General features: G+C 49.9%; 2 protein-coding genes across 2 annotated transcripts in view; both read left to right on the forward strand.

Moving 5' to 3' along the window:
* Positions 1-195: 195 nt before the first annotated feature.
* On the forward strand, positions 196-17,196 carry LOC122384531 (E3 ubiquitin-protein ligase RNF144A-like). The gene is made up of 7 exons (XM_043372069.1): positions 196-435; positions 5,918-6,254; positions 10,549-10,833; positions 11,257-11,419; positions 12,148-12,476; positions 12,916-13,005; positions 13,945-17,196. Exons 2-7 carry the CDS (start codon positions 6,057-6,059, stop codon positions 14,140-14,142), a joined length of 1,263 nt encoding a protein of 420 aa, XP_043228004.1. The 5' UTR covers positions 196-435; positions 5,918-6,056; the 3' UTR covers positions 14,143-17,196.
* A 1,137-nt stretch (positions 17,197-18,333) lies between these two features.
* LOC122384492 (protein asteroid-like) overlaps positions 18,334-24,615 on the forward strand; it is a 16,854-nt gene continuing 10,572 nt past the window's right edge. Inside the window, exons 1-6 of the mRNA XM_043371938.1 lie at positions 18,334-18,718; positions 19,020-19,194; positions 19,362-19,582; positions 19,877-20,090; positions 20,774-20,932; positions 21,750-22,124. Of these exons, the coding sequence (XP_043227873.1) occupies positions 18,510-18,718; positions 19,020-19,194; positions 19,362-19,582; positions 19,877-20,090; positions 20,774-20,932; positions 21,750-22,124 (1,353 nt within the window). The 5' untranslated portion in view covers positions 18,334-18,509. The remainder of the gene's footprint in view (positions 18,719-19,019; positions 19,195-19,361; positions 19,583-19,876; positions 20,091-20,773; positions 20,933-21,749; positions 22,125-24,615) is intronic.

Here is a 24,615-nt window from a genome sequence, read left to right on the forward strand (position 1 = left end):
GAAGGTGGGAGGGTCCCTTTAATACTAATCTTATCTAGCAATTTTGTATTTTGCATGCAAACATCTGAACAAAAAGTCTAAATATGAGTTGTTTATTATTCGAAAAGGTGAAATTATTCTAATCAAAAGCATTGTTTCGGTGTAATATGTTTTAGTAGTTGGTTTCAAATGCGTATGCGTCAGTTTTGACACAGCAACACCATATTTGGCAATATGTACAAAGGAAGCAAACATTCCACATCAACATCAACATTTGACTGTGAGATGCTGCGGGATGATGAGTGGGATGGGGTAAATTTCTTTGATCAAGCATCCCAATGCGAGCTGAATTAAATCTTAAGATTGAAATTCTGTAATTCTTACCCTAAATTCAAGAAATATTAGTATACGCATAACAATAACAGAGGCAAGAACAAGAAGAGACATCACAATAAGGTGGGTCAGGGTCAGGGAATGGTTGGGGTTAAGGCCAAGCTGGGCCGATTTTCTTCTCTAGGCTTTGTGATTCTCCAGGAAATTCTGCTTGCTCCTGCATTTTGTCGTTTTTTACATTAATTCCGCAGACGACATTTAGTTTATTCGAAACAACATTTGGTGACAAATGTGTAGGCTTAATATCAGAGCTGGGCAAGTGCGTTCCTTTAGTGCGTTCCTGCGTTCTTCCGTACGTACGCACTGCCCTTTTTAGGAACGCAAGAACGCAGGAACGCAAAGTTTTTCAAAGGAACGCAAGTAAGAGGAACGCACCACCCGAAATTTTGAAGCGTTCCTGCGTTCTTGCGGAACCACCCGAAAAATTATATTGCTGCCAATGACCTCTGTGTCAAATGTTTGAATCTTGAGTACGTGTGTTTGCCGGTAGAGGCGCCACTTGTCGGTCGAATCGAGGAAGGCTTGCTTAGATTTAGTGGTGATGTTTACTATTCGATTCGGTTTCAGGCATTAAATGTGTAAAGATTTTTAGTGGTGATGTTTACTATTCGATTCAGTTTCAGGCATTAAATGTGCAAAGTAAATATGATAACTTTTACTAAGATACATCTTTTAACTTAACTTATTGTTTTTAGGCAGGTCGTATTTTTGTTGAAAACCCTACGGATGATATTGGTAAAACGTATTTCAGATATTCGATTCGGAAAAGAGATGTCGAGTTGCTTTTCGGCCCCACGTCGCCATTCTGGGTATTCTGTGATCGATTCGCCCCGTGTTTGGTTGGGCCCGCGCCGCGTGGTTCGGCGGTATTTTTGAGGGAGGAACGCAGGAACGCAGGAACGCTAACGCACCGAACGAAACAAATTGAGGAACGCTATTCCAGGAACGCACTAACCGCGGCCGGAGGAACGCAGGAACGCTAACGCACTACCGAAAATCGAGGAACGCGCCCAGCTCTGCTTAATATCATGATTAGTGCGCCCCGGCTCTGGTCACTGGTATAGGTATTGTAGTCTGTGACCCTCAAACCCTCAACAGTCAACTGACTGTGTTTTAGATATCTGCCTTTCTTATTGTAACTTAGCATTGTATTTCTCTTGTGATGGTCACCTACTATGGATAACTTTGAGGGCGGTGTTTCACGGGCTGCTGCTACCACGCTGCTATCAAATTGCGCGAGCTGACGTCACACTTGTGGTAGTGTTGGAGCAATGGGCCTGTTGATGTCTCCATGGAAACCCAATTTGACAAGTCGTAAAATCGGCGTGCTGCTATCACCGGTGAAACAGGGCCGAGATTGTGATTGTGATAACTTTGCTATTTAGCTGTGCCGCGCCAGGGGGTGTTTGAACCCCCTGCTGTGTTTCACAGATACCTATAAAATGGTGGCGCTCCGTGCTGCGGTTCATTGGCACACCTGCTCATGCATCTTTTCTGCACTTGTTGTAAAAATTTCAGACTCAGGGCTCTCAAGGTCAGGTCACCAGTTCATGTCAAGTGACCTCACCTCAGAATTTTTTTTTGAATCCTCGTCATAGCTACAATAACTGAACGATTGCCTTTAAACTTTCAGCGATTGATAAAAGTAACAGCAGGTTCAAAATGTATATCTTGGAATTTTGGTCTAGGTGACCTAAGGTCGGGTCAATTTTGAGACCTCCCCATTATAAGTCAATGGGAGAAAATTGAAAAGAGCCTCCTTTGGACGAATGACATTCCAAACACTCTCTAACATCGAGTTACAGATAAACTTAACAAGCTGAATCGAAAAATAGCACCCGTGACCCCTGCATGTATGTATGTATGTATGTACTATGTATTAACATCTTGCAATGCCAATCATCCATGAACACATGGCTATTATGATTCGCCCGTCAAAAATAATCGATGGGAACTGGGAACAGACACTCATGCACACAACTACATACAATCCGACACCTATTCACCGCCGTTTTGACGCTCGAGCAGGTGTTTACGGAGGTTCCGTGGGAAGAGTCTGGGCCCCATCTCACGGAGCGCCTGCGGTAGCGCGTTATACGCAGTGACAGCTGAGTACAGGAAACGTCTGCTCCCCGACTCCGTGTGTATCGTGGGCCTGTCTAGCTGGTCCGCCTGTCTGGTTACACGGCCGTGAACATCGCCCCGAGTCACCAGACTATCGTACAATGTCTCCGGCTGGCCATTGGCTAAAATTCGCTTTAACAGGGTCAGCGAATGGTACCGATGCAGATTCTTTGCTGTCAGCCACTCCAGGTCTTTCAGCACGTCACTGATATGATCGAACTTGCGACGGCCCGAAATAACACGCGCACCGTAATTCAGCAGTTTCTGCAGTCGTACCATTACCTGCTTGTGTCCCTGAGGTCATATCAGGTCATGAAAGGTCTCTAGCAGTTTTTTATTATAACTTTTAATAGAGACATGCTAGAGCGATGAAAACACCTCAGATGTGTTCAGCTCGACGATACGAATAGACTGATATACAGCATGGCCCTTTCCGGTCAGGTCATGACCTTGACCTGACCTGAGGTCAAATTTTCAAAATGATCTTTCAAGGTCAACTTATAGTTCATTCGACGTGTCTCGACGAGAGGAACACGATGCTGACAAAAGTATTGTCATGTCTCCCTTGAGTCAAAAGTTATTACCGAAAAACATGTTTTGTGAAGACTGCTATTTTTAGAGTTGTTGCTCTCTGGAGGTTAAACCGTTGAACTGAGGCCAAATCTGAGGGCAATACTCAGAAATTTCTGTAAAAGGGCTATCGAATGCGCTTGTCCGCGGCGATGTAGCTCTATTGGTTCCCGAGTAAGCCATTGGCAGTTTCCGAAATTGTTGAAATTGACTAAATTTGACCTTTGATGACCTCTGGTGACCTGATCTTTGATCTGACCAAAAAATGACCGCAGTGTTTCCGTCATTATTTTTGACGCTCTTTCGAATGTCGCTTACCGCATGTCGCTACGTGGCCCAGGAGCAGAGTTAGACGGGGAGGGGGTTAGTCCTCCCCTGGCCCGGCGCGGAAGTTGCGGAGCACCGGCCCGGCGCGGGTTAACCTGCTCATAATTAGATGTCAATGTGGAACAGTAGAGGATGGAGGTTGAAATAGGCCCTGGCTCTGCTTGAGCAAAATAGCAAGAGCGAGACCCCAGTGCTCAACTGACTTGAAGTTTTGGAGGCTGCCTGTGCAATCTCGTCAACGTTGTTAGTGCCGCCGGGAGTGTTCGCTCGGTCGTGGGGATTTCCGCTGTGCCAGCCAGCACCACCAGCCTTGGCTGTAAGTACATGGGCCTGATCTGCCTTCAAGCAGATCCTTTGGTCTGGTGACATGTCCCGAGGACACAGCCTTACTTCATCTCATAGAGCAGCCCTCTGACCTGCCGGCCCCGAGAAATCGGGATAGCCCCAGCGTGCGCACCAGTGCAGTGCCATCTGGGGTGTCACTGTCAGGCATGACAGGAAGCGTGCGGTCAAGGCTCTGGCTGTTCCGCTTGGCATGTGTGGAAAACACTTGGTACCATTGCTGTGTGTAGTGTACTAACCCAGTATGAGTGTGTGCTACTAATGACAAAAGTGGGGGTCGGGCACCAAAAATATTTTTAAAAACAGTGTTGGTGCACCTGCTAAATTTTAGTGCAATCATTCCAGCCATTCTTGAAATGCAGAAACCTTGAGATGCAGAAGGTACTTGTGCACATGCAGTAGCATCTCTGTCAAAATAACTAAATGGAAATGTAGGCTGCCCAGTGGCCAGTGGGTACTCACCTATGTACTAAGCTTCAGTATAAATGGCTTTGTCATTACAGTTATTGTTAGCTGAGCAGTTTTTACACCTATGATTTCGCATGTGCCTTGATGGTCACTCCAATGTGTTAAAATTCAAAGGTAGTTGAATTCATAATTGAAGGGGCTATCTGATGCAGCAGGCTGCTTATTGATATTTATAAATGTTGTATCCTCAGCTCTCGCCGCTCTGACGTCCTCCGTCGTGACACTCCAGTTCTCTTGACGTGACTATATTGTACAAGACTTGACCACTACAAGAGACACACCCAGTTCCGCCGCCCAAAACCGACTGGCTGGCGGAACAGACGAAAACACCCGACATCAACCACGCTGCCGACCGCCCGCGGCCTGACCCGGGGCGCGGCGGCGGCCGACCGGCCGGTGACCGCGACCGGACCGGGACGAACACGTGGGCGGGCCCGTATCACCACAATAGACATCAGTGCTCAGGCTGGAAGGGCTGCTCGATAGATTAACTTGCTCATTGGCTGTTTTATTCAGTTTCTCATATGTATGACCATTTAAATTATTAATTGAATAAACAATTCAGGAAATTTGGACACAGTGAGTTAAAACCAGCTATCTACCAGCGGTACACGGACTGGAAGGATACCGGTACCCAGCGGCTGTGGTAGGTACATGGAGGAATTCTGCATGTACCCCTTGCGTGGAATGGCGTGGGTGCCTTGCAAGCATAAGGAAATGCTAGTTCAGAGATTTCAGCATTTGGAAAAAAATCCCCAAAAATGTAGGGAAACCAGTGAGCACAGATGTCAGATATCCCGAAGCTGTTGGGCGTTTTTTTTTTTCATTTGTGTCATTCTATTCTATCTTCCTAGGCTTGATAGATAATCGGATGTCGTTAAACGCCCTACACCTACCCCCACCATAGTGTAGTTGGCTTAGGCCCCTAATTAAGTGGTTGTGATTGTGATTGAGAACTATGGTGCGCAGTTCATCGGAACAGGCGAGGAAGCTGCACATTTTGTGTTATCCAGAATAAATTGTCCAATTCCATGTTGTGGTATCGTAGTTTCATTGTGCTAATTTTGCATTCTACAAAACGCATATCGTTTCTCGATACAACGTGGCCAGTATTTCGCCGTAGTTCATATCTCAGCTGCGCAATGTGCATTGTCTGTGAACATTCGCATGTGTCACCTACGACACGAGTGCATTGTGGCTACTGCGCTGTCGAAACTCGACTCGCGGGCATTATCTCCGTGTACCACAGCCGGTGGGTACCGGTACCCCTCCTTCCCGTGTACGTCTGGTACCGGTTTTACTGGTGAACTTTACGCCATTGGGGTGCAATCGGGAGGGTGTAACACGTGTGCTACTCAATGCCTACATCAATAACATATGAGCTGATGCATGATTCACGAAACGGTAGGTTGATTCCACTCATGTCGATTGGTTATAATCGAAGGAGCTTATGGATGGAAGCATCAGTATATAGCTGGGGATAAGAATGTATTTAATCACTACATCGATTTCAATACATGCGTCGTCACGAAAATTTTACCACAAGCACATACCTTCGGTCGTAACTCGTAAGCTTGTAGCCACGGTCGATTCAAATCATGATCACTACGTATGTACAGTCACTAGCCCCTCGCTTTTCATGCGCTCATGCGCTCTCATCGACGGGCTGAGCGGCAACCTGCCCCCCCCCCCCCCGGCCCGCCCACATTTACAGTTTGAGGACGTGTTCGGCCATCTCCAGCCCCGCCCCCGCCCCCGCCCTGGGCTCTGGCGGCGCGCGGTCCGCCCTGCTCCAGCAGACCTCTGAGGCGGCAGTCCGATCCCGTCCGGGCAGCGCGCCGGCCGGACCGGCCATGCCCGTGCGACACTCGCTGCTGGCGTCGCTGCCGACGGCCTCCGTCGAGCCCGTCGACATGCCGACGCCGGTGATCGACGCAGCGACGGCGCCGGCGCCGCTCTCTGCCGCCCCCTCCTCCCCGTCGGCCGGTGGTTCCAGTGGACCGGTCCCGCAGGGCCGGCTGAAAAAGTGCGACACTGCTGTGACGCTCCAGGTGGGTTCCGAAGGGGGTAGTAACGGGGTGCTGGAGAGGGTTTAGGGGATGTTGGACGTTAGTTGCATAGAAATGGTCGGATAATGAAATAGGCTTGCAGTTATGACTGTTGTTTACTTTTCGTTGTCAATTTAATGATTTGATGGTCAGAATTGCAATACCTGGGTAAGAGTGTCTTTGTCAGCACGCATGGGCCATGGACATTGGACAAACAATGCATTGACGGAGACCGGTAGTGCATCGATGAGTCACAAGGTCCGCCGACCGCCAACTGCGCATCGGATTGCCCAATGCCCACGAGCACGGTGCATGGCGAATTCATTGGTGATGCCGGCCCAACTGGAATGTGAACCGCCCGTGCTACCTTGTCAGATATCTGTCGGCGTCAATATTTACTTTAAAACACGTGAGGGGCACGTGAGAATTGCCCATCCTGCCAACACCTACTCTGGGTACCGTCTTTCCCGTGTCTGTGCACGTGCACGTACACGTGCAGCCGTACCCGCTAACTGGGGCGTCCAATTTTCAACGCCTTATGCCTCAGGCTTGTTAGAAGGTATTTTTTCATTATATTTTATGTTGTGTTTTACATTGGGATAATGAGACCCAACTTGCAGTATCCTAAGAACTCAGCATCTAAAAACACTTATTGATATTGAAATTTGTTAGTTGCAATGGTGGCTTCTTGCTTCCATGAAAGGGGAGCGACCGTTTCTAAAATTTTGTATTCCAACTGGCCTCTGGTGTTTGTCTAGACAGATTTAATACGCCATTCCAAAAATGACCTTTGGCTTTGCTGATCAATATTTATACATGTGTGGCCTCCAGGTTCCATGTAGCTAGTCTGTAAACACCACATTTCGATCCTAGCTGATTACTTACAGAACTGAAGTGTTACTGCCCCTGATAGCTTATTTTTCCTGCGACTGACAACGCCCATTTTCTATACCTTTGTAGTGTGTGCGTGCTGCGTGATACCTGCCTCTGGTCTACATATAATTGTTCCATATACCTATCAGCTTCTGTCGTCGATTCGTATTTTATCACGCAATTCGGACTCCCAACGGGTTTCAACTTTCGGCCGGAATGCGGAGACTACTTGTGCAGTCAGATGATGCAATGCCTGTTAATTGCCGTAATTGGATTACAAGAGTGTTGATGTGTTCTTGAAATAGATACGGACTGTGAATGCGACTTACAGACTGTACTCATGGGGGCTTGTTTTGCTAAATTGTCAGGGAACCGAGAGTTGTTTTTAACTATTGAACAAAAGCCTTCGGTTAGGGGAGAGCGGGGCCAGTTGAAACACGGGGTCAGATGAAACATGGCTTTATTTTCAACAATATGCAACATATGGCGTTGCCGATACCACTGCGCATCCGCGCTCGACCACTTCCTTTGACAACGGCGTTTGGGCGGCAAACGGACGGTAATTTTGATTTGACACTTGTTTTTGTGTTTTTGAGGGGCGTTTTGCAGAAATCGTTTTTATGAATATTTTGTGATACCTCATATACCTTTGTTTGCTGAAAGAAGAACTCCTGGCTCCGGATTCCGGAATAACACCTTATTTGGCCCTTCATTCAGCATGATGCCGTCCCTCCAGCTCGTTTGACATGTGCTTTACGGCGCGTACGAGATGGCGGGAGCGGATGGGGTCAATTGAAACTCTTCTCTGAGGGTCAGTTGAAACAGGGCCACAGGCCGTTTCAATGGACCCCGGTGACCTTTGCAATGGTTATTGTTCAGGGGCTGTAAACATTAAAGGAAATAGTCCACCTTTGAAATGAGCTTTTAAACTGAAATAGCAGTTTAATAGAGCTCAATTTTTGACCCCTTTTTCTCCAGCCTTTTGCTTGAAAGCACACTATAGCCTGAGATATTTCTCATTTCTCTCATCCGCCCATTTTACCATATGGTAAAATAGACTATGTAGTCTATGTACTTTATGTCACCTATTATGAGGAACTTAACACTTTTAGCTTTCCAACGACCTATTGAATGTAGCATTTGGAAAAGTAAACCGGACAAAATATCTCCATAAGAAAGTGGCCTTAAAGAGGAAAACATCCCATTGTTAAGGATAGGTGCAATTGACCCCATGGGCTGGTTCAATTGACCCTCGCATCGGGGTCATTTGAAACGGGCGTAGAGCTGTTTTATAAGCATGCGTTTGGCAGCAAAATATGTTTGAAACATAATTTTACATATCTTAAAATAAAGCCAAAAGAGCATATTATTTCATGGCATTGTGCATTTTTCGATATGACAACTGGATCTCGCTGTGCATGTCAATATATAAAAAGTGGTTCAACTGGCCCCGCTCTCCCCTACATCGCCAACCAGCTATTCACAGAAAATAGTATTCTGCAAGAGTCCGGAATTCCGATGCTCATTATTACTAAATTTCATCGCCTTTGGCCGCCTTCTGCTTGTTCTTGCCCACTGTACAGTGTATACTCTTAAAAGCGCGTCTTATCTCTATCGTGGTTTTCTAGCCTCGGTAACTCCCACTGTACGGATTCCGAGCTTCGATCCTCTGAGCTCCCCTCTGATCTCCCTGGGTACCTCATTGACCCCTCCGAGTCTCCCTTCTTCTCTCTGAGTTCCCCCCTGACCTCCCTGAGTTCCTCATTGACCCCTCCTACTCTCCCTCCTTCTCTCTGAGTTCCCCTGTTACCTATCTGAGCTCCTCATTGACCCCTCAGAGTCTCCCTCCTTCTCTCTGAGTTCCCCTGTTACCTCTCTGAGTACCTCACTGACCCCTCTAACTCTCGCTCCTTCTCTCTGAGTTCCCCTGTTACCTATCTGAGCTCCTCATTGACCCCTCCGAGTCTCCCTTCTTCCCTCTGAGTTCCCCTATTACCTCCCTGAGTACCTCATTGACCCCTCCGAGTCTCCCTTCTTCTCTCTGAGTTCCCCTCTGACCTCCCTGAGTTCCTCATTGACCCCTCCTACTCTCCCTCCTTCTCTCTGAGTTCCCCTGTTACCTATCTGAGCTCCTCATTGACCCCTCAGAGTCTCCCTCCTTCTCTCTGAGTTCCCCTGTTACCTCTCTGAGTACCTCACTGACCCCTCTAACTCTCGCTCCTTCTCTCTGAGTTCCCCTGTTACCTATCTGAGCTCCTCATTGACCCCTCCGAGTCTCCCTCTTTCTCTCTGAGTTCCCCTCTGCCCTCCCTGAGTGCCTCATTGACCCTTCCGAGTCTCCCTTTTTCTCTCTGAGTTCCCCTCTTACCTATCTGAGCTCCTCATTAATTTCTCAGCGTCTCCCTCCTACCCTCTGAGTTCCCCTGTTACCTCTCTGAGTACCTCATTGACCCCTCAGAGTCTCCCTTCTTCTCTTTGAGTTCCCCTCTGACCTCCCTGAGTTCCTCATTGACCCCTCCTACTCTCCCTCCTTCTCTCTGAGTTCCCCTGTTACCTCTCTGAGTACCTCATTGACCCCTCCGAGTCTCCCTTCTTCCCTCTGAGTTCCCCTATTACCTCCCTGAGCCCCTCATTGACCCCTCCGAGTCTCCCTTCTTCCCTCTGAGTTCCCCTATTACCTCCCTGAGTACCTCATTGACCCTCCGAGTCTCCCTTCTTCTCTCTGAGTTCCTCTGATACCTATCTGAGCTCCTCATTGATTTCTCAGCGTCTCCCTCCTACCCTCTGAGTTCCCCTGTTACCTCTCTGAGACTCTGAGTACCTCATTGACCCCTCAGAGTCTCCCTCCTTCTCTCTGAGTTCCCCTGTTACCTCTCTGAGTACCTCATTGACCCCTCTAACTCTCCCTCCTTCTCTCTGAGTTCCCCTCTTACCTCTATGAGCTCCTCATTGACCCCTCCGAGTCTCCCTCGTTCTCTCTGAGTTCCCCTCTGACCTCCCTGAGTACCTCATTGACCCCTCCGAGTCTCCCTCCTTCTCTCTGAGTTCCCCTGTTACCTCTCTGAGTACCTCACTGACCCCTCTAACTCTCCCTCCTTCTCTCTGAGTTCCCCTCTTACCTCTATGAGCTCCTCATTGACCCTCCGAGTCTCCCTTTTTCTCTCTGAGTTCCCCTGTTACCTATCTGAGTTCCTCATTAATTTCTCAGCGTCTCCCTCCTACCCTCTGAGTTCCCCTGTTACCTCCCTGAGTACCTCATTGACCCCTCCGAGTCTCCCTTCTTCTGAGTTCCCCCTGTTACCTCTCTGAGTACCTCATTGACCCCTCCTACTCTCCCTCTTTCTCTCTGAGTTCTTCATTGATTTCTCGGCGTCTCCCTCTTACCCTCTGAGTTTCTCTCTAACCGTCCTCCCGGTGCCCTCAGGAGCGCCGCTCGGGCGGCATGTCGGGCCGACTGCTGCGCTCTCTGGCTCCGTCCCGGGCCTCCCTGTCCGCCTCTGTGACGGTGGTGAGGCCCGCTCTGCGGCATGCCGTCACCCTGAGCAGCCTGGAGCAGGCGCGTCAGGCGTCCGGCTGCAGCCGCTGCGGCAGTCAGCAGGCCCTGCGGCTGCCGGCAGAGCGGCGAGCCACCTGTGGGGTGTGCCTGGCAGAGGTGCCCGCCGCAGAGCTGCACAGACTGGCCGCCTGCGGCTGCCGCTTCTGTCGAGAGGTAGGATGGTGGAGAGAGGGAGGGAGGGATAGGGAGAGTGGTGGTGGAGGACCTGTGGAGAAGCTTATGAGGCGAGATGTCGAGTAACTGGCGGTAAACGGTCCCCCTGTTATACATAGTGTTATTTCAATGGAAACGTTTGTTTACCAAGCTTAGGATGGAGTTGCACCATTTGGAGGCCTTTCAGTACAAGTTACAAGTTAAGCGCATGTTTATAGCATATTATTAATAACGAAAAAATAGGGTTAGCCAGTTTTAAAACACAACATTCTCTGGAGATGATCACTGCTACGTTTCTGGTACGCAATCATTGTATCAACATTTGGGCTGAGCTAATGTCTAATCAGTCCTTGTGCCCGCTGTGTCCACCTGATATGATGCCGCCTAGCCATTGCTCTGACTCGCCTCCCCCTCTATCCACAGTGCATGTCCACATATGTCTCCGTGTGCGTGGATAACGGCGAGACGCTGGTGCCGTGCCCGGAGCCTCGCTGTGCCGCTGGCGGCAGTCTGACCCCGGACGAGGTCAGGCGGCTCACTGATGACGCCACGTTCCGGCGCTACCAGCGACTGGCCTACATCAGAGGTACGACTGAGACCGGGGAGTGTGGGTGGCAAGTCGGTGGATGGGACCCCGGTCTTGCCAGTGTTCAGTGTTTTTACTGTGTAGCGTTGAATTGTTTGAATGATCCGATGCTATGATGATCTGTCTCATATCCTGGAACTACGGATGGAGTTATTCAAGTAAGGAAATGAGTTCCATACAAGTTCCTTATATTGGCTAACTTCTGGATACTTGTTCGATTTCTTAGCACAGTGTCTAGGAAATCGGTAAGTGCGTCAGGTTCTATTAGTTGCTACCGTTTCTTCCGCAATCACTTCTACTTTGTTGAGCGGGCTCTGGTCCTCACTGGAGATCCCCTGACGCGACTCACTTCCGCGATCCCACTTTTAACTTACCCTATCATTTTTTTCTGGTGAATCGAGTTAAAGATGAATAATATGAATCTACTTATGTGAAGTGAGAGCTGAATCGCTCTAACGCTGATTCCGTATTATGCAGGCAGATAGGTACTTCAGTCTTGATTTAAATCTCCCGCAGCCCTCTGTGGGTCCATTCGGCCTCTCTCATACTAGTTACAGAAACAGTACAGGAGCGAACCATACAGAAACTATCTCCCTTGTCTCCCTTTATCATCTTCCTCCCCTGCTCTCTCCATTTTACTAGGTACCTCTCGCAGACCTCTGACCTCTTCCTTCCGCGCCCCAGCAGAGCTCCCAGATCTGTGACCTTCCCCCCCCCCCCCCCGGCAGAGGTGGAACAGGACCCGGACCGCGCCTGGTGCCCGCGTCCCGGCTGTGACACCGCCTGTGTCCTCCCCGCCTCCGGTCAGCCGTTCAACTGTACCGGCTGCGGCGGCCGCTTCTGTGCGGTCTGCCGCCGGCCGCGCCCAGAGCCGGAGGATACACCTCACGAGTGTCGCCCCGAACGCTGGCTGCTGGGCGGCAGTCAGATGCTGGGGGGCACGGTGAAGAAGTGCCCCCACTGCGGAGTACCGATTGAGCGCGAGGACGGCTGTGCACAGATGATGTGTCGCAGGTGCCGACATACGTTCTGCTGGTACTGCCTCGCCTCACTCGATGTGAGTTGACTCGGACGGGGAGAGTGGGGAGAGGGAGGGGAGGTTGGGAGCGAGATGATGGGACATGCCCTGAGACTGAATAGTGGTGAAGTTTCAGGGTGTGGTTGCTAAAAGCGACGACTTGTTAGTTGTGATGTGATGGTTGGCAAGATGTCGCGTAGGCACGTCCTCTATCGATGTGAGGGGAATCGGAGGACAGTTATGGGACTCAGTCCGATATGCATAGCCTTGTTCTTTAAAATTGTTAGGCTAGGAGCACCAAGGACATATTTTTAGCCTCGTCAGTCAGCGACGTTCATAAACGTCTGCTGTAATGTCTTGTCAAATCGCTTATTTATTTAGACTTTTCTTTTATTCTTCTGACCCTATAAGTTATGATCTGCAATTCGTTGTGACTCGATCTCACCCACCTGACCCTCGCTCGCCGCCGTTCCGCCAGGGTGACCTGTTCCTGCGTCACTACGACAGCGGTCCGTGTCGCCGGCTGCTGGGACATTCCCGAGGCTCTCTCATCTGGCACAGAGTCCAGGTATGTCGCGGATAAATGTCACTAATGTTTGCCTTGGCTGGCTCCGTCCGGCATATTATCTTGCGCCGTTGATGGTGTCCACCGATTTTCTCAGTGCTTAAAGTTTGCTTCTACTCTCTGGTAGTATTGTTTAGAATTAGATGCTTTTTTGTTAGGTCCGTGAATCTTTGTCATAATGTGACCTGCTGCTCGGCTGTATGATGCTTGGACCTGGAACCGCCCGGCATTCTAAGGATTATGTTGTGGATAGCCGCTAATCTCTGGTGACGAAGACGTGGTGCGCATGATGAAATCAAAGAATGTTTTATGAGGCTGCATGCTGAAATGAAGGGAGCTCAGTCAGCTGTCAAATGCCTGGTGGTTTACCGATATCTGTCAATCCGTTGATAACGGTACTGTGATAGCCCACAGACCACTTGATTGCGGAACGTTTTGTGTATATCTCTTGTCTCTCATTTATCTGCATTGTCTTTTCCTGTATTTATCCTTGTGTTTATATCATCAATGCATTTAAACGTTTCTTTTTCAGTTGTTTTCAGACAACTTCCCTCTGGTCATTGATCTGGAGTTCTTTTTTAATCACAGTTAATCTTCACCTCTGCTAGGTTCCATCAGTAACCATCCACACCAAGCATGACAAGCTGCGGTCCCTTCTCGCTCCTTACACCTAACTATCGACTCTTATCTTCTGACCACCGAGTCGTCTGACCGTCAGCATCGCCTACTATCTCACCGGCTGTCTCACCCTCAGCTCACTCCGTCTGACTATAAATCTCGCCTCCATCTCACATCCTATCTCACTCTCCCTGAATATCGCCCATTCTTACCCTGTGTCTCCCCGTATCGCCTGCCCCACCTACATAGCCCACCCCGTTTCACTCCATGTTCCCCCATATCTCTCCTCATCTGACGCACCCCTCCCCCCACTCTCTGTTACAGCTGGTGGGCGCACTGATCGGCGTCGGTCTGGTGTTCGTCGTGGCCGCTCCGGTGCTGATTCTGTACGCCCCGGTGGTGATGTGTACCAGCTGTCAGTGTGACCCGTCCGGGACGGAGCTGGACTCCACTCCTGTGGCCGAGGGGGCGCAGCAACTGACGTCACCGCCGCCAGAGGACGCCGGCCCGCCTCCTGACTGAGTTTTAGGAGTGGGAGGAGTGGTGAGGAGGGTGGTTCTCTGATATGTGCAGAGGGGTCTTTGGATAGGTTTGGTTCGACGGTTTTCGTCGCTTCAGGCTGACTAGACTAACTCCGAGGTTGGTCTACTATGATGCAAAACTCCCACTCAATCCCTGGCATTTAAGACATTGATATCTCCAACGAGCCATGCTTGAAGTCTTTTCAGTCACTGGCATTTAACAAACTGTGATCGGAAACAACCCACCATTATGAAACTTGCTCTCTTTTTATGGCGTTTACCGGCCGTTGTAGTTCCCTCGGCGGTTCCACAAGACACAGACGACAGACCGCGGGGCGATGGCTGTCAGGTTACAGTGTTACACACCTGGGACGTCACACACGCGGTGACTTCACCTTCGTTACACACCGTGTCGTCACTTTTGTCACACGTTTATTCCGGTCGTCACTCCCCGTCCCGCCGCACGGAGTGCTCAGTGTCTGCACCAAGCCGACGCCAGCGCCGGCTGGCACGTCAGTCTGTGATACCCGCTTTCTGCGCATGCGCACTGACCCAGGTCCCCTGGAAGGACCGCCGCAGGCGCTCTTGCTCGCCTCACGGCGCAAGTCGCGGTGGTGCTGGCTGTTTTTCGGACGTTGTCGCGCCTACAGAGCTGTTGATTTGCTGATGCGGCTTGCCTGCGGTTGGAGGAAGCTTCTTACCGACGTTTCTGGTCGGAGAAGAAGCTCGGGCACTACCGTTGTAGCTCATTTTGTTCTGAGCGGGTCCCATGGATTCCAAGCGCAGAGACGGAAGAGGGAGCTTGCAGTCTTGTGAGTTGGTTATGATCATGTTGGTCACCTAAACGGCACTTTCCTCAGAAAGTGAGACGGAGCGGGCGGTACCTATATGGCTCGGACTGGTTTCGGGCTCATACCAGAGCTCCCGCTCAAAGCAAAGCGAAAGGTAGGTTCCATACTGAGCTCGTTGCGAAACTGAAAGCAGACTGAATAGCTCATTGGGCTGATACCTTGGCTTAGTCGAGCTTGAAGCTGGGGGTATTGCTGGGAGTGGGTATAACTCTGCTTTTTGCGAGGTTTATCGCTGACCTTAATTTTGAGCTCATAGCTTCGCTCAGGGCCAAGCTGACGCTGAGCTAGGTGAGCTGATTGCTGATCACAACTGCGCTCCTAGCTGAGCTGATTTCTGAGCTGATTGCTGAACTGATCGCCGTGTCCATACCCGTACCTATAGATGTCGCGGCTCGTGAGAGGAGGCCGGATATTCCCAGTCGCTGTGCAGAGAATCTGTGTGAGCCGGCTTCATGGAGAGCGGATTCTTTGTGAACTGACCACCGTTTGCTCTATCTAGAGTGGACATTTTGTGTGCTGCGGTTGACCCAGCCTGTGTAAATGCTGTACTAGAGTCGACGCTTTGCGTACTGTGGCCAACCCAGCCGCGGTGTACTGTGTTTAGAGTCGACACTTTGTCGTGCTGTTCCGCTTGTGTTATGGGTGCCTTTCCGCTGCAGCGGTGGCGGGCTAGCTGTCCCTGATTTGGGCTTACTGGGGGCACACACAACACAACGGTGAGGGGCAGTTGGCGTACACTGTCACTAACGGTGTGCTAAAATGGGGTAACCGGCACAAGACGCTGTGGTTATCCATCCCCTGTCTTTATTGAAGAGATACTTTGTGATGATTGCGTTCAGCAACTTTTCCATATTTAGAAACTAGTGATACTGTTAAGTTCTTAAGGTTGGATTTATTTGAAGCGTTCAGCTTCTGTCAAATGGTTGTGACCTAGAATAAGGAGACTCACGTGGGTATTTAGCATAGGTAGATGTGGTCACTAGGCTAAGACAGCCTGTTTTGTTATTTTATAGTCCGGATTATGTGTTATAATCGAGATCGGTGAGCGAATGGCGTTCTGCTTTTCCTCAGCTGGTCAGCATGCGCTACTCTCTAAGGTCGCTTTGTTACACCGCTCACGCTTAACTTACTGGATACGTTATGGTGCAATGGTTTCACACCACTTCCTAAGTTACATGACACTCTTCTGACGCCCGGGTCTAGTCTAGCGCCGTCATAAATAGCGCCGCTTGACTACTCTAGCGCCTATAGTCTAGCGACAACATTTGCTGATCGGGTAACGCTGTCAAGCCTCCCGTTTTGCGTCCATTTCGGCTTTGTTCGCCGTCGATTGGTTATGTTCCTGGTAATGTGAGCTGCAGGCTTATGCCAACCTCTCAAAGTAACCACATAAAGCAATTATGGTGATACTTCAGCTGATTACTAAGCTCAGTTATTAGCGAGTCGATGTTGTGACCTTTATGCACTGACAGCGTAAAGCTTGTTGCCAGAAGTTCTGTTTTGTGTCATTTCTGTTACGCAGAGCTGGTTTCGTTTACCCGCCGTACCGGTCTCTGTCCGTGCGTACGCTGGCGTGAAACTCGCCGGCCTCCGTGCAGGCAACGCGCGAGGTGATGAGCACCGCTTATCGTTACAGCGACGGTACAGCGACCGATAGTCGTTCACCTGCTCCGAGTGTAAAGGTTCGTCTCTGGCAGGCGACTGACCACACGCTACACGATCGGGCTCACATGTCTGATCGCCCGGTTAAGTCTTAGCCCAGGGCTCGGGCTCGCTGTCGCTGGTTGGGGTGCACCGTCTTTCTCTCTGTCATGTGCAGGCACTATTGGCGAATGATAAATGTTTCCACGGTGGAACATAGCTGTAAAGGAGACGCTTGTCTTGTCGGGAGTGCGAAAGGGTTGATTGATGTGCAAAAGAGCGCCTAAGGATGTGCAAATTGCTGTATGTGAAGTGAGCTATAGCGCTAGTGGATGTGAGCTGTAACAGTCGCTAGTTTGAACGGGTATGTCGAAGATTTGTGTAATGACTGAGCGGTTAATTTGACGGGCATGTATTCCGAGCTGGCATGAACAGGTAACTGGCGTGTAGTCTGGGTAACTAGGGGAGAAACACACTGTGTTATGTGGAGAAAACGTTCACGTGGTTATATTTTTTGCTTGGACCGTCTTTACGAAGCTTGTGCAATATAGTCTCATAACGAATCGTATTTTTGTGACTGACGTCTTGGCGTACGGACGAGACTACACTCGAGTGAGCGGGAGAGACCATTCAGACAAAATCAAAATGAAATAAGCCAAGATATGCTCCTACGAGGCGAGCTGACGAACTGTACGGTTTCTAAAAGTTTTCAATGACTTTCAGTGCGTGTGCGCTCATTGGTGCAGAGTTTATTTGCTCGATGGCGTCATTGTAAACGCGTGGCTCTTTAGAACCTTTTCTTATGCGCCACCAGTGTTGCCAGGTCTAGAGGTAAACCTCCAGATCTAGAGGTTTTAGGGGAGCGTTTCGGGGCTCCTGGAGGTTTTTGAAAAATGCCGGATTCTAGAGGGTTTTCTAGAGGTAATCTGAAAATTCGAGAAAAGACAATTAGCATCAAGGTCTCTTGAGAACTATTTAGTTACTTAATTTCATGTTATTGTATTGCATGCTTAAACACACTTTTTTTTAGATTGATGGAAACGAAAAACCTTACTTTTGGCTTGTTCACTATTGAGGCTCTGGCCGCCGGCTGCAGCTAAAAGTTTTCGATATACCGTGGGCACCGTGGGCACCAAGGCTATGTAAACGTGGGCACCAAGGCTATGTTAACCTGGTGCCCACGGTGGGCACCAAGTCCACCAAGTTATGTGGACAAATGCGAAGGCATGCGAAGGATGAGTGAATTATCTTGATTGGGGATACAACCGGATGTTTCAAAGCCCGCTGCCAGCTGCTGCCAGCGCGCTGACGTCACACTTTGGGTTGGGTCTGTTCCAGTCGCACTTCCTAACACCTCTAAACTCCTCCAAGGGCAAGATAGAGGAGGTTGGAGCAGGGCCCTCCTTTGATTTGTAGGGGCTAGAGCTGACACTGGAACAGGGAAGCAATCTTGGAGGAGTTTAGAGGTGTTAGGAAGTGCAACTGGAACAGACCCTTTGGTAGTGTTGGAGCAATGGGCTTGATAATGTCATCACGCGCTGGCAGCGGATGGCAGCGTGCTTTGAAACAGCGCCACGGTTTGTGATACGGAGGTAGGTATGGAGGTATATACTTCATAATCAGCGGCAATGGAACAGAGGTTTCTAGAGGTTTTTACAACATTTTCTGGAGGTATTGACATCACTCGGCCTGGCAACACTGTGCGCCACCTTGATGTAAACAAAAACACGTGGGCGGGCGCGGCGATGTGAATAGCTGGCGCTAAATTTTTAATTTTATATTTTGGCTTTCGTTTTGCTTTATCCAGCAACATCCCATAGTTTCAAGACATGATATTTCATCAATGATTCGTGGGGTTTGATCTTGCTCCCGAAAAATGGGCGTGCGGGGCTTATCAACGTTCATCAAGGAACGGCGCGACAAGTTTTTGGTCAGGCACAAGCTGTGTAATGAGGTGGTTATACTTGATGGGGACAATGTGATTCACTATATCAATGCTAATTCAAAGGGTCTGAACTTTGCTTTTGGTGGGGACTACCAAAAGTATGCATGGAAGGTAGAGGCTTTCTTCAACAACCTGCAAAGGTGAGCCAGTGTGAGTCAAAGTCACTGAAGTTGTGCACTGTTATCCTAGTATAGGTACAATGCAATCACTTCAGCAAAAGCTGGTATACAACCTGAATAGGCAGTTCTTATTGATAATTAATGTCCAAACCTTTTGGTTAAGGAATATAATAATTTTGATGATAATTGAAAAGACCTGAGTCCCGATCTACATTTTTTAGATTCAGCGGGAAGGGCTGTGCTGTTAAGTTACTGCTTTTATGTCGAGTGAACTTTTGATTGCATGCTGTACATCTTTTAGTTTTAATTGTCCATGTTTCAGATGTGGTATAACCCCTATAGTACTTCTTGATGGCGGATCAGACCCAAGCAATCGGAAACTCAAGACAGCTTTCAGCAGGTTGACAAGCAAGCTGGAGGTCACCAGGAAACTGGCACCAACATCACAACACAGGCACACATGCCTCCCTCTGCTCACCAAGGCAGCCTTTGTGGAAGTAAGCAATTAGCCAAAGTTGTTTTATGTTACACTTAACGAGACTTGCATGTTATCTTGCATGTTATCATGCACACATCAAACTAGCATGGCTTGTCATAGTGCACCTGTTTTTACATCTCATTTCATACAATGTCTCATTGTGTCTTGCCCAATCATCCACCACAGGTGCTGAATCGCCTCGGTCTCCCGTACGCCGTCTGCCCGTTCGAGGCCGACGAGCCGGTTGCCGCGCTGGCCCGGCACCTCAGCTGCAGTGTGGTCAGCGACGACACGGACTTTTTCGCGTTCGGTGTGCGCTGCGTGCCGCTGGGGTCCCTGTCGGCCGAACCGGAGTGCGGACTGGACGGACAGCCGTACATGGACTGCACGCTCTTCAGACATGACCGGTAATCGGGACTTATTACTTATAGCACTGCTGCTTGACACTATTCAGGTTGGAAATTGTAATATCTCAAGCCGTGCTATTTCATGTTTTAGTTGTTTTATGCCAGAATTCCCAAAATGTTCCATGATTTGGATCGAAATAATCGTGATTCACCGGTAAATCGCAGAAATGAAGACATCGTAATATCGATTCACAGCTAGATTCTAAAAGGCATCTTTAATTTTTTATCTTTCACGCATATACCACGTTCTCCTGATCAGCCCATAACGTCTCTCCCCTCCCTCTTTCCCACCAGTTTTATGGAGGAGTACGGTCTGCGACCTCAGCTGATGCCGCTGCTGGCCTGTCTGCTCGGTAACGACTACATCAGTCCCGGATCGCTGCGGGCCTTCTTCCGGCACGTGCCGCGGCCTTACGGCCAGCGCCGCGGCCGGCCCTCGGCTCTGCGGATCAGCGGCGCGCTGGCCTGGCTCCGGCGGCACACCGATCCGGAGGAGGCACTACAGGAGGTCAGAGGGCGATGGGGTTAGGGGGAAGGATCGGGTACAGCCCTCTGCACACTGTGTGGTAGGTTTTTTTGCCAAAACCGAGAATAACTCAAAGGCTATGGTCGGAAATCATTGCACATAGATGCGCCATGGTCCACTCCTTCGATTGGGTCTATCACTGAACGAAGTATACGCGAAGTGTGGTAACAAAAATAAAAAGTTTGTTTTGAGGGCCAATCAAATATAAACTTTTGTGTATTGTTGCCAAACTGGATGGAAAATGTATACCATGATGAGCCAAATCTAAGGTGTGGAGCCTCGCGCGTCTTGCTATTACGATTTCAGAATGACTGGTAGCATAGTATTCGAATTATTCTCGGTTTTGTCGAAAAAAAAAAGAATACCTACTACGCAGTGTGCAGGGGGCTGTGCATGTCAAGGCGTAGGGTGCCGGGTGGGATCGGTGGTATGTGTCTATTAAGGGGTTTGTCCAAGGATTACAACTTGCGAGTCTTTGGACAGTTCTCGTGGATCTGAAATGGGAATTATGTCAAACTTATTTGGCAGACCCGGGAAGTCACTCCATCTTTGCAGTGGTAAGGGCCAGCCGATCAGTGAGAACTGAGACCCGTCTGATACATTCTTCTACTCACCGTTCAATGTGTATCCCGCTGATGTGTTAAACTAACGTCGCGCTCTGCCAGGTGCTTAGTCTGATCCGTAAGGAGGAGCGTGCCATTGTGGGCCAGCTGGTGCGGAGACTGATGGACAACTACAGCCAGTGTGGCTGGTCGGAGGACCTGATCGGGCAGCTCCGACTGCCGCCGGGACTGGTCGGGACGACGGCGGAACAAGACAGTGAGGTGAGGAGGCCGGATGGAGGGGTGTAATGTGGGGGGGGGGGGGGAGATATTTGAGAGGTTATTGGATGGCTGTTTTTATTTGTTGAAATTTTCGTTTAAGAGAATTAATTTGCAAATACTCCTGTAGCACGCCAACAACGTTTTTCAGATAGGGAGAGGGAATTAATTCGACTTTACCCCTAGCTACGAACTATTTGTTGTCCATGTTCATAATAGTCGAATCGAAGCAGAATCAGACGTCAGTACCAACCAGTCCGTATTATCTTTTCGTAAACTGTATTATCTGCATAATTAACGACGGCCAGTTACAGCCGGAGTCTCCCCGATCTTGCCTGGTCTGACGATACACTCCCTGATATCCCTATCGCCTGCGTGGTGCTAAATTCACCGCCCCTGCCCGCAGCCAAACTCGCACCCGACCTCCCTGAGCCAGCGGAGACCTCATTTCCCCTCTGGGATTGGATGGCCGGCCACTTTTACGATTCATTTGTTAGTGATACGGTGACACCTCATTACGGGCACGCGCCCTGGTATGCTGCCAACACGCTCTAAAACTGAACCGGCCATTGGCGGGGTGGCTCTTCCGTCGGCCGAGGGCGTCGAGGAATTCCTCGGGGCTCGCTCGCTCTCTGAACCGAGGCGGAACGGCATGTAGCCTGAGCTGTCTTGAGTCCTGTATTTCTCTTTATTTCTGAAGCTTACTATACGTGTTGCGGCCAGCTTACGGTCTTGACGCGTCGTCAGTGATATCGTAAGCTATCATCCGGTCGTTGTGCGAGGTTAGTGGTTAGATGTAACAGCGTGCATTCCTTTACAGGTGCTGCCATCTACGGAGGAGTCTGAAAGCCAGCCTGTCGACCGTCTCGCGAATTTATCGCTGAACGGAACAGCAGAATCTCTAAAGCGTACCCGTGATGAGCCGGATGCCGCCTCTGATGATGACCTATCCGATGACGGGTCTGAAGACATGGAGGACGTGTCCGATGACGCCTCTGAAGACTACGCTGACGCTGATGTGTCTGGCGATGACGTCTCCGGTTGTGATGACGAGTCGTCAGCGGTGTTGGACGGTCGTCTCCTGCTGGACGGAGCTCCGCCGCCCGGCTGGCTCTCAGACGCTCTGCGCCGCGGCCAGTGTACCAATGACGTCATCAACCTGATGTCGGGACAGCCGCTGCTGGAGGAGCCCCAGGTAAGCTATTTGTATTTGTATTGTATTTACATTTAAGAGCGATCCACATACAAAGTGCGTGGCGATTACTGCTCAGAATCCGTATCCGCGGTTGCTAATCTAATCATTCAAAACAGTTGCACATTCACTCACGTCAAAACTAGGACAAAACACTCTCAGGACAGCCTCATCGCTTTTACCCACCCCTATCCTATTGGTCAGCGACGATGTGCTGATTCATCGTCCACGATTGCGGCTTTAACAGCGCGGGCGAAGCGGGCGGGAGGCAGCTGCGACAGGTGAGGTGGCAGGCTGTTCAGCAGAGCTGCAGCTCGATAGCCAAACCGCCGCTTGCCCGTTTCCAGCCGTGGACGGGGAAGATGGAAGAAGTGATCTTGTCTGGATGGTCTCTCGCGGATAGCGCTATTAGCGACGAACAGGGCTGCTAGTTGCTCAGGTTCACGGCGCTGTATGACCTTGTGTGCGATGACAAGGGTGTGGAAATCGGACATACCGCGCGGGGACAACCACCCGAGTTTTGTTCGCAGGTCGGAGACATGGTCAAATTTACGGCGGCCGAAAATAACTCTAGCGGCGAAGTTAAGAATTTTTTGGAGTCGATCGAAATTTTTTTGGGACCCATTACCATAAACTGAAAGGCAGTACTGGATACGCGATACAACGAGTGCCGTCACGAGCGTTCGAATGATGCCATCTGGGAGACAGTGGCGCGCATGGGAAAGACCAATCAACAGTCCCGTACACCGGCGGCAGAGTTCAGAGACGTGTGCGTCCCATGACATAGTGCTGTCAAAAGTGACGCCAAGGTTCCCGACTTGTGCGCACGGTTGCAACGCTGCGTTGCGGAATGGTACTCTAAAGTCTGGTAATTTACGAAGATTTTGACGAGTGCCAAATACAATAAGCTGTGTTTTACTTGCGTTCACTTTGAGGGCGTTAGCGCAAAACCAGTCGTTGAGAGACGCGAGCGAGTCCTCCATGCGCGAGGTGAGAACTTCGAGGTCCCGAGCTGGACCGCTAACCAATACTTGAGTGTCATCGGCATACTGAAACACTTTTGCGTCGCCCGCGTATAGCGATAAGTTGTTAGAGAAAATGGTGAAAAGAAGCGGCCCTAACGCAGAGCCCTGGAAGACACCCATGGCATTAGAAAGAGGCCTAGACAGCACTCTACGTCCGGATACATCTTTCAAAGACACGCTCTGAGTGTGTCCATGTAGATAGGCGGCGAACCAGGAAATTTCAATGCCGTGTAACATCAGTTTTTGCATCAGAAGATCGTGGTCAATCACGTCGAAACATTTACTGAGATCGAGAAGGCATAGCATTGACAGATCCCCCCTATCAGTGGCGGCCAGGATGTGTTCAGTGACAGACAGCAACGCGGTTTCCGTGGAGTGCCGGGGGCGGAAGCCGTGCTGGGAGGATGCCAGAAGGTGATTATGGGAGAGGTAGGCGTAGAGCTGCTGATGGACAATGCGTTCAACTACTTTCATGATTACAGGAACTAGGGAAATGGGTCGGAAGTTTGCGGGGTCTGAAGGGTTACCAGACTTGAACAGAGGGTGAACTATGGAATGTTTCCATGAATCGGGGATGTCAGATTGGATTAAGCAGGTATTGATAATATGCAGGATGACACCACCAATAGCGGGGAATCCGAATTTCAGCATGCGGACACACACGTTATCGGAGCCGCAGGCACTCGAGTTACGCATGCTGAAAATAATCCGCTCGAGCTCCCCCAGTGTTATCTCACGAAGTTGAAAACTGCATGCGCCGACACGGGTGAGACGCACATCCAAATCGGTGGGAGTGTTTTGGGCTCGGATCTCGTCAGCGACACGAGGACCGACAGATACAAAAAATGAATTTAAATCATCGGCAGATAGATCGGGCTGGACGTCTGGGCCGTCCTTCTTCGCGGCTACCACTGACCTGATGCACTGCCAAACTTTGTTGGGGCCCCGCTCCCCAATTTCCCTCCGTATCTCTATTCGCCTGTCTCGACGCACTGCCGCCCGGACTGAGCGGTTTAGGTCTCTGTATTCGCTCGAGTTGCGGCCTAGATGGCGAAGCGCAGCGCGACGTTGAGACATGAGGTTACGGGTGGCGGCGGAGACGGGAGGAGCGGTCGGGTTACGGATAGACACACGCTTGATTGGGGCATGGGCATCAAAAACAGGTACGAAGAACGACAAGAAAGCATGCCACTTGTCACTGACAGTTTCGGCAGAGAAGACATAATCCCAGTCGACATCGAGTAAGTCGTGATACAGTGCAGGGTGATCTAGGCGCTTAAAAGAGCGAGATGAGATAACGGCGGGCTTTTGACGCACTTTCGGCACATTGACAATCACGTCGATGATTTTATGGGGACTGAAGTGACAATAATTAACGCTGGTGTCACACACAAGTTCGCGTTTGTTAACAATACATACATCCAATAGAGAGCCGGAGGTAAAAGTTGGATTTGTTACTAGTTGATCTA

Source organism: Amphibalanus amphitrite, unplaced genomic scaffold (genome assembly GCF_019059575.1).
Source record: "Amphibalanus amphitrite isolate SeventyFive unplaced genomic scaffold, NRLGWU_Aamphi_draft 000192F_arrow, whole genome shotgun sequence".
Lineage (NCBI taxonomy): Eukaryota > Metazoa > Arthropoda > Thecostraca > Balanomorpha > Balanidae > Amphibalanus > Amphibalanus amphitrite.